The 12194-nt window shown below is 42.9% G+C and overlaps 2 protein-coding genes across 5 annotated transcripts in view; one reads left to right on the top strand and one right to left on the bottom strand.

Moving 5' to 3' along the window:
* Positions 1–133: 133 nt before the first annotated feature.
* wdr44 (WD repeat domain 44) lies at positions 134–8639 on the bottom strand. Its single transcript, XM_035624826.2, has 20 exons — positions 8087–8639; positions 7009–7042; positions 5906–5977; positions 4934–5552; positions 4694–4842; positions 4500–4595; positions 4283–4419; positions 3909–3992; positions 3696–3802; positions 3243–3394; positions 3012–3150; positions 2835–2899; positions 2596–2712; positions 2360–2482; positions 2062–2253; positions 1842–1943; positions 1255–1370; positions 1045–1172; positions 810–944; positions 134–720 (listed from the first exon to the last, which is right to left on the bottom strand). Exons 1-20 carry the CDS (start codon positions 8161–8163, stop codon positions 632–634), a joined length of 2733 nt encoding a protein of 910 aa, XP_035480719.2. The 5' UTR covers positions 8164–8639; the 3' UTR covers positions 134–631.
* Positions 8640–10944: 2305 nt separating this feature from the next.
* The window catches only part of klhl13 (kelch-like family member 13), a 35114-nt gene continuing 33864 nt past the window's right edge, over positions 10945–12194 (top strand). For 2 of the 4 annotated variants that reach the window (XM_047330452.1, XM_047330453.1), the window contains exon 1: positions 11092–12105. The gene's annotated coding sequence lies outside the window, so the exon portion shown is untranslated. Of the gene's footprint in view, positions 11059–11088; positions 12106–12194 lie in introns of those variants that run through there. The other 2 variants (XM_035626188.2, XM_047330454.1) reach the window with 2 other exon arrangements.

Here is a 12194-nt window from a genome sequence, read left to right as displayed (position 1 = left end):
TTGAGAAGTCTTGCTTTAGTAGGCACAAATAGTTTGTAACTGACATTTCAAACCATGTTGCTCTCAAGAGAAATGGATACACCTGTTTACACAAGACACATTGAAATGTGTGACTGACATTAGGGACAGTGTCTTGAACTTCTGAGGAGTTTAATAAAGTTTTTTGAAATGTGGGAGTAAAACAAAACTAGTAAGGTGCCCATAATGTTACAAATAGCCTTTGAGCTACACTCGTCTTGACCAAACCGCTGTAACGTTACACATCTGAACAGATTTAGTTTTTGGTCAAACCACACAAACATTTGGCATTTTAGGCTTTTTTTCTTCTTTTTTTTTAATGCCGAACAATTCACAGTTGCTTGGTATTAAAAATAAAAACAGAAATGTGGCAGGGACTCACACAATGTTCTGTTTTGTAGAGTCAATTTCTTCCACCCATTCTCACATCTTCCATTTTAGGGTCCCTGCTCATTGTGAAAAGAAAGCTCCAGACGGCCATTTGTCTCAGAGCAATAACCATTAGGTAGTTCGGTGAGGATCGACGAGTCCTGACGGGCTGTCCCACATCTTTTAGGACCAGTGTTCACCAGACAGGCCTGAACGTGAGGAAGTGTCAACCTCTTTGAGTTGCTCAGTATTTTTTTACATTGATGAAAACCTTGATGGCTCCAGTGAAGTCCGCAGAGAGAAGAACCTCCGTGTGATCCGTCTTCAGGGCTCCTGCGAAGGAACAGAAAATTATTTTATAGCACTGAAACAACAGTCTTGTCTCGACATAATGTAATCTGAACTAATTCAAGCGAATCTACCTGAGGGTATTGTTTCTGAGTCTGTGGAGTCCAGGCTCTTACACTCTGCTTCTGGTTTCTCTGCCCCAGTTTCTTGTGGGACAATAAGGCCTGGGTGGGGTGCAAATATGGCCGAGGTGACCACTGCATTGTGTGCTGAAAGACAAGTGAAGCTTTAGTGACAGCTCCATCAACGGTAACATTAGTTAGACAGGTAGTCGTATTAACGTGCGGTTTAATCGTTAACACCGGTTACCTTTAATCCCTTCCCAGAAGTCATTGCGGTCTCGTCTTACGGACGTGAACTTGCTCAGGTCGTGGTAAGTGCTCCAGATGTACACGTACTTGTCCTCCGAGCCACTGACTATGAAGGAGTAGTCATGGCTGCAAGACGAGAAGTGTAGATAATGTTGGTTTCAAAACGCTCAAGCCACAAACTGCGAGTGTGAGCGGGAAGCTTCCTTACCTGAAGCTCGCCTTGATCTGGCTGCTGCTGTTGACGTAACCCTTGTATTTCATGGACAGAGACAAGTCCCTCAGGTCATACAGACGAATGCGGGAGTCATTCGAGGTCACCAAAATCTGTGAAGAGGAAATGTGTCTTTCAAAAAAGTGGTGTTACCCTGACTCTGCCTAGATACACAGATAAATAGAAGCACCCTCAATAGTTAGCACGCATGACTGTTATCTAGGCTGAGCCATTTATTGAATCACAACTATTAGTGTGACCTGTTAGGCATCATAGGTTGATTCACCTTCGACACTAGTTTTTGTGTATATTTATGATATCTACACTGATGTTGTTGCTGATAACTGTTTTGATAAGTTGGTCAACATGAATTATGGGTAAAGATCTGAAGAAGAGCCCTTGTGTTCAAAACGTCATAACGGTAAAAATGAAACAGGAGCTTTTAGGCGAGCAGATCTTCTCTCTTTTCAAACTTCAAAATGTCTTTACTGGAGGTGCGTGTTCTTTTCCCATATTTTGGTACAGCTCGTTGTAGCGACATTAATTGTACTGTAGATGTATGTGTAGTGAAAATCAGAGGTTACCTTGTTCTCTCCAGGTAGAGGTTCAATGCCAGTGATTTTGCGTCCAACCTTGTTCCTGCCTCTGGTGGACCTCACGTGAATTTGGGTGTGGTATTTCAGACGCTACGTGATATTCAAACAGAAAAATACATAACTTGGAATTAACACATGACACATGAAAATGATAATAAGGACATGATGAAACCATCTAGTAGCAGAAAAGAGTAGCATGACCGGGTACCTCAGTGTCATAGAAGATGCACCGGCCGTCGTAGGTGCCAATTACTGCATACTTCCCATTTTGGCAGAAGTTGGCAGCAGTAATGAGGCGCGTTTGGCCATCGACCTCGTTCCAAAGTGCCACCTTCTTGTCAGGAATGTTCCATAGTCGTAGCTTTCCATCCAGAGAGCCACTTAAGAAGTACCTGTCATCCTGAGAAACAAGGAAAAAAGGTGTTACTATTTATACAATCGGGGAGACAGAATGCATAGTCGTGCGATTTCTGCTGAGATAAGAAATCCAAGGTGATTAAACTTACTCTAGGATGAAAAGCGATGGCTGTGACAAAATCGATGTGCTGAAAGCAGCAGAGACACTCTCTCCTGGATATGTGCCACAACCTGACGGTTTTATCCATGGAGGAGGAGAGCAGGAAGAAATTCTAGATTGAGACAAAAATAGAAAAAATTGAGACCAGAGATAAAAACCAGCACTGCCTGTGTCTCAAATATGAGAAGACAGAAGGATGGAGACAGGGACAATAAAGACGATCACCTTAGACCAGGACAAGTCCAACAGGTCAGCTGTGTGACCCTTGTACTTGCAGAAGGGGACTGGACGGAAAGGGGCATTCCTGTCTTCTGTGTCGGGGTCCTCTGGAGCACAACTTGCCTGGGTACAATGAGTACAATCTGTTAGCCTCAAACTGTAAAATATATAGCATAGCAATACTCGCACCATTGGTAAGACTCTTATATGACCCAAAAACTAAAATTATGATCAATTTCACTCACCCCAGGATCAGTGTCAGACTTAGAGGAGCATAAACTTTCCTGAGACGGGGAAGGTGAAACTCGACCTGGAGAAGCCCGCACAAAAAGAAAATTACTGGAGCCAAAGCGGAGCATCTAAATTAAATGAATCAATCATCACACAACGCAACATTTGAGATGCCGATGGGGCCACGGTACCTTCAGTGTTGTACTTTAATCTCATGTTATTGAAGTAGTCAAAGGCGGTCTTCAAGACCCAGATGCGGACCACGTTATCTTGGCCTGCGGACGCCAACAGCCTCCCGCAGTGAGAGAACTTCATTGTCCAAACGGCGCCCTGAGGACAAAGACAGAGATGCTGTAATACAAATGCTGATTGGTGCACATCTTCTCTTAAACTTGAGGGGGGGAAAATTAAGATTTTCTTACCATGTGCTCTCCACTCAGGTCCTGCACAACCTTGATCTGATCAAAGTCAAAAGGACCCTTGAAGCTGTGCGCTGCCTTGAACTTGGCAGGCCTGGTGTAAGGCATGCCCTCGTCGTCACTCGACGACGGATCGTCCTGATCTGTATGAAAGACTTGAACCCACCGAAAACAAAATGTATGAGTGAGACGATCGAAACTTTCACAGCAGCAGAAGCATTAACATTTCAGAAGCATGTGCTGGCTTTAAAATACATCAATACAGCTTGGTCTGATTAATTTAGCAAATGCTCTGCAGGAGCAGCTTCCGTTTCCATCATTGAATCATGATTATGTCGAGCTTTATGATGTAATAGCCTTTCAACAGTAAAACATCCTATGCATGATGGAAACCTCATTTAATTTTCATTTAATAGTCTTCCAAAAAAAGAGCTTAAAATGGCTTTGTCCTTTTACCTTCATCACGCACACTTTTGACTTTGTTGACTGCCTTCTCTCCATATTCCTCAGCAAAGTGCTTGGCTTTCTTCACAGACTTGCCCAGGAATTTTTTTAACTGGGTTCTGGTTATAAATAAGATGTATAATAATAATAATAATATTAGATCTTGTGGTGAGAAGGGAGAAAAATGAATGAATTCCTAGCAACAGGATACAAGTTAATCCTTACGTTTTCTGTTTCAGTTTCCCTCCGTCTGTGTCTGCCAGTGGAGCCTGGGACTTTTCATCGTCATCTGACTGTGCTGCGTCATTCCTTTGAGGAAACATCACAGATCAGCTTCCTCAAGAAAATATTATACCATTTGTTTTTACATGATGAGGCTTGAAAAAGTTCAACTGTGGGGAAATGTTTTATGTGTAATTTCTCACAATACAAGGACACTGCAGAGCTTTTTCCTGAAGCTTGATTTGATGATAGTTTGATGGTAACACACTGGGTTTCTCACAAAATAGTTGAATTTAAGGGACAGATAATACCAACTTCCTGCGCCAATCAAACTGAACAATTCTGCATCTAATACAGAGAATATATGTTCTGCTTACGTAATGTACTCCTTGGTCCTCCTCATGATGTGCAGAGTGAGAGGGTTAATCCCAGCAGGAAGTTTCTCTTCTGCCTGGATTAGAGGGATCTCTTCACCAGTGTCCAGATTCTTGATCATCACACTAGCCAGGATTTCCTATTTTAAGAGGCTTGTTTAAGACTTATATTCAGGAGAGAACAAAAAGACACAATTAAAAGAAACAGAGGGACTCTTACTTCATCCGTCAGTTCTCGACCAGAGTTCGAACGTGGACGCTGAGGGCCTGGAGTTTGTCCTCCGCTCTGAGATGACGCCGGTTCATCCTCATTCTCCTGAAAATTGTGCAAAAGTACAATAGATAAGGAAACTGCTACACAGTACATTGTACATATTTGAGAAGCATTCTTGCCTCGTTCGCAGCCTCACTCACCTGTGCCGTCACCACCTTGTCCCCACTGGTGGCACTGGCCAGATCCAAGGAATGCTGCAGCTCTTTGGTTAAGCTCCTCACAGTGCTGCTCGGAGACACCAGGCCGGAGGGCTCCAGAGCGTCGCCGCAGACTGGACCGACCGCAGACACTGAGCAATCATCCAACAGAACAAACATTTCAAAACACATTTTGGTTCATGGTAACACTTGTCAACTTTCGTACCAGTAACTATACACTACCTTCCAGTCCACTTGGCCTCAGACACTCCTGAGACTTCTTGGAAGGTAGACCCTGCCACGACGGGGGAGGCGGTCTAGGCGGAGGACCTCCGCTTGGAGGGGGCGGGCGTGAGGGAGGAGGCTTCTTGGTGCTGGCTACAATGTCTGGCTCTACTGTGAATTGACGTGGGGGTTTCGAAGGCCCGGAAGAGTCAGAGTCAGCGGGCCTGTCTGTGAATGGGACCTGGTTCAAGATGTCGGCAGGTCTCTGCTCCTGCTCCCCTTCTGCGACCACAACAGCTGCGTACGACTGACTCTGTCCTATCGTGCTGGTGATGTCTGGGGGCTGAACACGTTCTTGTGACCCAGCTGATGGGCCTGGGAGATCTGCAGGTTGAGGGGCAGGTATAGAGCAAGCTCCGTTTGTCACTGCACTTTCCTGTTGTTCTTCTTCCCTCTCGACAAGCTGAGGTTCGATTGCTGGCGCTGCTACCTCCACAGGAACTTCCTGAGCAGTAATCTCTTCCTTTGGCTCCGGCTCTGCTTCTACATCAACATGAAGCTGATCCAACAGCTGAGCCACTTCACCAACATCCCCAACACTTCCCTTTTGACTCTCCTCAATGATGCTATCAATGATCTGTGAGGAAGAGAAAATAAACAATTGGTACAATACAGAAACTACGATACAAGTTCCTTGTCCAATTCAACTACAAAAGAAATATGTTACTGTCTGTACATGAACCTTTCCTGTCTCTGTTTACAACAGGTATCACAAAATAAAAAGAGCAAGAGCAACACCCACATAAAACCTGGATGGTACAGGTGCTCATGCAGGATATCCCATTTCTTAAAAACATCATCATATATTTTGGCTCAATTCGATCAGTGACATCTGTGAGAAACTTAAATTACAATTTTCTCATACAAAATTAAAATCTGAGAAAAATGATAACAGTAAACTCCTGTGAGGCACAATGGAGAAACCATTACCTGTAGGGGATCATCTTGCTGAGTCTCAGATGTGGCCACTCCACAGCTCACATTGACCAATCTCTGTGAAAGCTGTTCAGAAAAGAAAAATGAAAAACTTGCAGTCCAAAAACAGTTACACAAAAGAAAATATCTCAAGCCACAGACCAGCTGAGATTTACATTAACGTCCTTCAAGAAAACATCCAGACGGAGTGAAATCTTTTTGTAGGGTAGCCGTAACCAACTGAAGAAATACATGGTTAATGAATACACTTCTTTTATATTCCAAAGCTCTCTCCTCCAGCTAACTTTTAATTAGTCTTCTTTCATCTTATACAGTCTGCTTGTCATTTGCTTATACTCTCCGACTTTAAACTGCTCCATGACGCAATTTACTTTTACTGATTTTAAGTGAAGGGGCAATGCTAGTCTGTGAGCAAAGTCCAGGGCTTGGTCCATTCCAATATCAGCTCAGTGTTGTGTTGCAGTTATATCTTATTTGCACATCTCACGAGCAAGGGGTAATTTGAATTCCAGTTGTAACGGTCTGCCGAGAAGGGCAGGCAGATCGAGAAGACCAGACGGTTCATTGTTCATGTTCATGTTTCTACTGTAGCTGTCAGGACGACTGCACCAGCTTTACAATGAAGGAGGCAGGGAACACAGCAAACGCCTGAATATTTGCAGGCAATGACTCATTACTGAACAGACTGTGTCAATGTTTTCACACAGGGGAACCTATATCTACAAGGTGAACTAGTATAAACACTGCAGTCACCTCCAGAAGGTCAAGCCCTTAAAAGTTAGAACAGAGTATTTTATTAGACGGGTTCAGTTCCAACAGCCATTTGTGCCTAAATCTGGTAAAATACTCTCATTCATTAACGTCAAAGTTTGAAACACTCTGGGGTTTTTTAACTCGCAAAGAACCAAACAAGCAGATTTAAACTGTCTCTACAAAAATAGCAAACCTGACAGAATTCCAACATGATCATATCTAATTGAACTCCAACCCTAAGCATTAGCTGCCTCCACTTCCTTCTCACATCCAACACTTGATACTAATGTTTGAATAGTCATTTTTGATTTGTTTCAACAGTGCCAGGGTTTAGATAGACATACCTTAGGCGAAGGAATGACAAACTTTGCAGGAGACCTAAAAGGAAAAAATAAAGACATTTAAAATGCAACAAAACAAACGAAAAATAAAGACCACATCTGCCATCACTTTGTGTGGTGTCCATCGCCCGCAGATCACTTCTCCCACATTTTCAGACATGCAATGTCATTAAGCAAAACTCTCGGGATGGGGTTGCAAATACAAATACTTAGGTCTAAAAGATAAAGATGGTCTTCGATTGGCAGTTTTCTGAAGGATTAATGATTAATTGCCGGCATGCAAAATAACATGATACAGGGTGGCCTCTACCTTATACATTTACTTAACAAAACTGTTCTACCGTTTACTTTCCATAGACAGAGATATACAAATATAGTAGTCCATGTGTAAAAATATAAGAACCAAAAACTATACAAGTATAGGGCATGTAAATATAAAGAATGTACATAATATTAGGGCAATATGTGAAATTGGTTACCAGTACCATTTGGTTCAGATATTACATGTAATGTAAGACATACAAAACAAAGTCTTGGTGTAAATAAATACGTCATAGACTGGCTACATTTCCGAACATCTAATTGGTCGATCTGAACTTCAGTCGTTGCAGCCACCAGCCAAACCCCCCGAGCTCCCACCCTGACCGCCAGGAAACATCTTGTTGTGACAACAAACAACGTGTTCCAGTGGAAACTGTCGCTTTTCATTTTGGTGTCATCTTCCGAAGGGAAACTCTTCCTACAAACAAACACCGTCCTACACTCAGGATCTGAGGAATAACATCATGTGATCTGTGTTGGGACGGTCGCTCCCTGCACTGCCGAACAGCTGTTGACCTGAAACACTGTGACACTATACAACACATTTAAACTGTTTCAATTACAGGACGGTTGTTTGCACTTGATCTGTCTTCAAGGCAGCCGAGTTCACCTCACCCACACAGGAGAGCATTTTGATCAGATGTACCGTCAACCTGTTAGCCGCCGATGCTAACTTCGCTGGGTATTTGTGGCACGTGATAAAACAGACAGAAATCACTCTCGTCGACGTAATGTGTGAACGAAAAGTGTGTTTCCTTACACTTTAGGCGATGGGGTAAAGTTGACGTCCTCGGGAGCATCATAGAATTCCTCGGTGTCACTTGTATCTGACGCCATGCTAACGTTCGAGCTTGCTAGCTAGTCTGAGTTAGTCGACAGGCAGCTGTCTAAACGCCTGCGAGTGACTCGAGTGGCGCACACATGCGACTGTCTCTCTCTGCGCACTGCTCAGTAGCAGTGTTATGATTTAAAAAAAGGCCCGACTCGTCAAACAATCACGTCCAGTGGGGGACGTCACGCCATAACGGTTAAGAAAGTGAGCTAGCCAACTGCTAGGCTAACGGATGAATCGCACCGACCGAACAGCCCCTACTGCCAACTACCCAACAACCATATTTTGAATCCGTCGCGTTCGCGGCAAAGTATTCTTCCATGAAAGGCAGACGCCGAAAAGCACGTTTTTCACGACGCCAGGCACTCGGTGAGCTGTCAAGCTACCGGGGCCAGCGCACGGCGTCATAAACAAACCAGTAACACAATAAATACACCGGAGCCTGAGCGAGGTGAGTCAAAGGGCGGGGCGCAGGCGTCTTCTTCTTCTGCTTCACTATTACAGAGTGCTAGGGGGTGATATCGCGTCAAGACTGCCCTCTAGTGAACTCATTGAGTAACTGCAAGCAAAATGGATGGCGAAAGAGCCCAGGGAGGCTCTAAGGTGTCGTCAGTATCACTAGGGAGATCATCATTACACCCAAAGAAAACACTTGCTACAATATTTTTTTCAAATATTAAATCATTCATTATAATGTTTTTTTCTAAAAGCATATTTGAATATTTAACTATTTTCAAAATTTTTTTTTATATATGTTTGGTTTTCAATATATATATATATATATATATATATATATATATATTAAAGGCTGGAAAAACATCACCCAAGAAAGTGAAGCTAATCACTAAAATCCCAGACACTGGAGATTGTTATAGCACTGAACAATACCTGAAACACATCTTTGACATTTCTGCAGTCACTTTCTTGTTGTTTATCAGCATCATACACACCAAGTAAACCATGTAAATCATATCTTCATGCTAACAAACTTTCATTACATAATATATCTATCCATATATTAATCTAATCATTAATTTATTTCTCCATCATCATGCCTCCGTTAGTCCACTCATGACTTTGACTCAGTACCTCAGAATCCTGCTATATAAAAGGCCTTCCTGGATTCTTATTGGGCCCTGCACATACATCAATATTTATTTCACTCTTTCCCTGCCAGGCCCCAGTTCTTCATGTTAACATTAGAGCTTCTCATATATTCAACCTCCAGTCTCTCTCTTCATACTAGCCCTGGCATGTTCAATAAATAAGCTTTTTGGGGGGGCATCCTCATGCTGCATGTACCTTTGTAAACCAAACCAAGGGCTGTGATCCCGCCCCCCCCCCAAAAAAGAAAGAAACATATAAAAAGTGAAAATTATACAAAAAAGTTTGAAAGATGTGTGGGAATCTTTAAATTACACAAGGAAATTGTGCTGTTTTCAGTTCGAAGCTACCTTCACTCGAAGTACAACTCAGAATTGGCTGGAAAAACATGCACATAAATTAGAAGCTGTGGGTTTCCGCTCACACATGATGTAGTCAGGCACTCACAGCAACATGACCACTGAATTTGAAGCTTGTTTGTTATTCAATCAAAGCCCTCCTTGTTCCGGATCAATGCACCGGTTGATTAATAATGAGCTGTACAATTTCACTGATTTAAGAGGAGAAAGAGGTGGAGGTGGTGGAGGGTTGATTACTGTATGCACTGTGTGCATTTTAATGAACGCATACATTATTTTTTAAACACCTTAATTTGAGACCTGATTTGCTTTAATGTTATCAAGCATGGATTTGAATTTTGAATGAAAAATGATAATCCGTGTCCTCAGTTTTGTAATTAGGGTTGTCTATTGAGTAATCTTTCTTCTTATTTTGAAATCAAAATAGACCTATTAAATAATGGCAACAACAAAATGTTTAAATTTAATGGGTATCATGGATCATGAAAACATATGCAACATTTAAAAAGCACTTAATGGGAAATATGGTCATTGTTACATTTATATGTTGTGTTGTAGTTCTAATTTAGTTGATAACCATTTATTCGCAATTGAACAAAATTATTTATAAACCCTAAAACCCTTATGTCATTGTTCATGAATGTGTCCACGATGACCCCCCCAAGGCTAGATATCTTGAATTGGTATTGTGTATATACCCAAATAATGATATGAAACAGGCAAATTCCCATTCTCAATCACTTATTCTAGCATGGTTTACAATGTTAATATTAATAATAAATTCTAAATGTCAAGTTAGGTGTAGTGGGATTAATTTACACTCATCAAGTTTAAACATCTGGAAAGATCACGGTGTCTGCTTTGTGCAGTGGAAACACAAACTTTTATTCACACAGTGAATCAAATGACAAAGCAATGTGATGTGAGCTCAATTTTATCTTTGCAACACAGACATTTATCACACAACTCCGAGGCTCCGTGCAGCTGCTCTGCCTATATTATTATTAGCCTTTATTATTATACAGGGTTCTTTTCTTTTTTTGCATCAACCACTGTGTGTCCTTGTTACAGTCACTTTTAAAAGAAGACATGTTCCCATTAAGGTCATGCTTTTAAAAAAAGAACCATATAGATTTCATATTAGTACCGTACATGATCGTTTAGAGCAAAGCAATGCAGACAATTTATTTCAGGCCACAAAGCTTCAAAGAAAGAGGACTCTTCTTCAGAGCCACTTTATTTAGTAACGGAAGTTTTGAGCCAATGGGAAAAGATAGCCATACTCTTGCACCAATGGAAAGTTTGGATGCTCCAGCTCCCATAGTAAGCGACGGCCCCATTGGATAAAGCGAGGAGGGAGGCTCCGGTGGTATAAGTGGATTTGAGGGGCTTGGGAAGAAAACAAGGACGCTAGTTAACGTTGTCTCGTTGTCGAAGGTATGGAATCTGATTTTTAAAAGTTTGCAGAGTTTATCTAAGACACGCACAGTGACCGGGATATCCCAGGCGGTGTGTTCCGCTAAACAAATAGCAGGTTGACAGGTTGGTCACTGTCATTTGTTGATGGTGGCAGACCGACCAACCAGACTAACTAATAACTAACCCTCAACTAACTCCATGTCAAGAGCCCCGTGGTCCACACCGCCGCTACTTTACAATAACACAGCTAACGCGCGGGTGTTGACCGTAAACAACTCGGCGGGCGACGAGTCGACTGTCGTGGTCCGGTGTTATTTCAAGCTAGCTGGTGTTAACGTTAAAGGGGTTAGCTTAGCTGGTTAGCATTAGCCTGTTCCCGGCGGGGATGTAACGACCGTGTGGAGACAACATGGCCAGAAAGACGAGCACGCGCGACACCGGCGCCTGTCGTGACAACACCAACTGCTCGTGTCCGGCTGATGGACACGGACATGACATGACATGACGGTGGCCCGTAGCTCCGAAGCCTCTGCTAGCAAGTCGGCGTCCTGGCCGGGGACTGAGTTTCTCCCAACATGTCGCTCTTGTCTTTAAGGACGAACCTCTCCGACTCGCCCGTCCGCCCGAGAGCTGCGTCACTCGGTTGTCAACTCGGTCGACACAACCCGGTTCTGTTCTGCACAAAGTGTCATAAAACAGCGACCTTCAGGGAAAGTTCACCGGATCCGAGTATGACACTGTACCTGTGTTACTATTGTATTAAAACCCACCCGAGATCAGTTTGAGTGCGCTCATTGTTTTTGCGCTCGGTGTCAAACGGATTCCAACACAGTGCGAGGGAGTTTGTTCTGTCAAGTGTCTCACTCCGCGGGTATTTTTAGCTTCCATTAGCCCAGTTCTGTGCAGAGCAACAAGTTGCAGGAATGTGATGCAACTGTCACATCTCCGCGGCAGTTCACGGGGCGAAGACGTCACTCGATCGCGTTGCTGTCGACTTCTAGAGGGGTATAACAATATCCATTCAAAGTGAACGTGAACGCAACACTGGCCCGCCCACTCCCACAGGTAACACGTCCCCAGGGTGTAGATGTCAAGAAAACAAAATCTGCAGTCTCAATTATGAGTTCAGGTATTTCTAAACAGGTTTTTTTTGG

The sequence above is a fragment of the Scophthalmus maximus genome, chromosome 2 (genome assembly GCF_022379125.1).
Source record: "Scophthalmus maximus strain ysfricsl-2021 chromosome 2, ASM2237912v1, whole genome shotgun sequence".
NCBI classification, from domain to species: domain Eukaryota; kingdom Metazoa; phylum Chordata; class Actinopteri; order Pleuronectiformes; family Scophthalmidae; genus Scophthalmus; species Scophthalmus maximus.
The sequence above is the reverse complement of the archived record's forward strand: the minus strand, read 5'-3'. Positions and strand labels throughout refer to the sequence as shown.

Coding starts and splice junctions, on each gene's coding strand:
- wdr44 (XM_035624826.2), bottom strand. CDS start 8,163: ATGGCGTCAGATACAAGTGACACCGAGGAATTCTATGATGCTCCCGAG. Junction 7,043..8,086: donor TTTACCCCATCGCCTAAAGT/GTAAGGAAACAC, acceptor TTTTCCTTTTAG/GTCTCCTGCAAAGTTTGTCA. Junction 1,173..1,254: donor CAGATCAAGGCGAGCTTCAG/GTAAGGAAGCTT, acceptor CTCGTCTTGCAG/CCATGACTACTCCTTCATAG.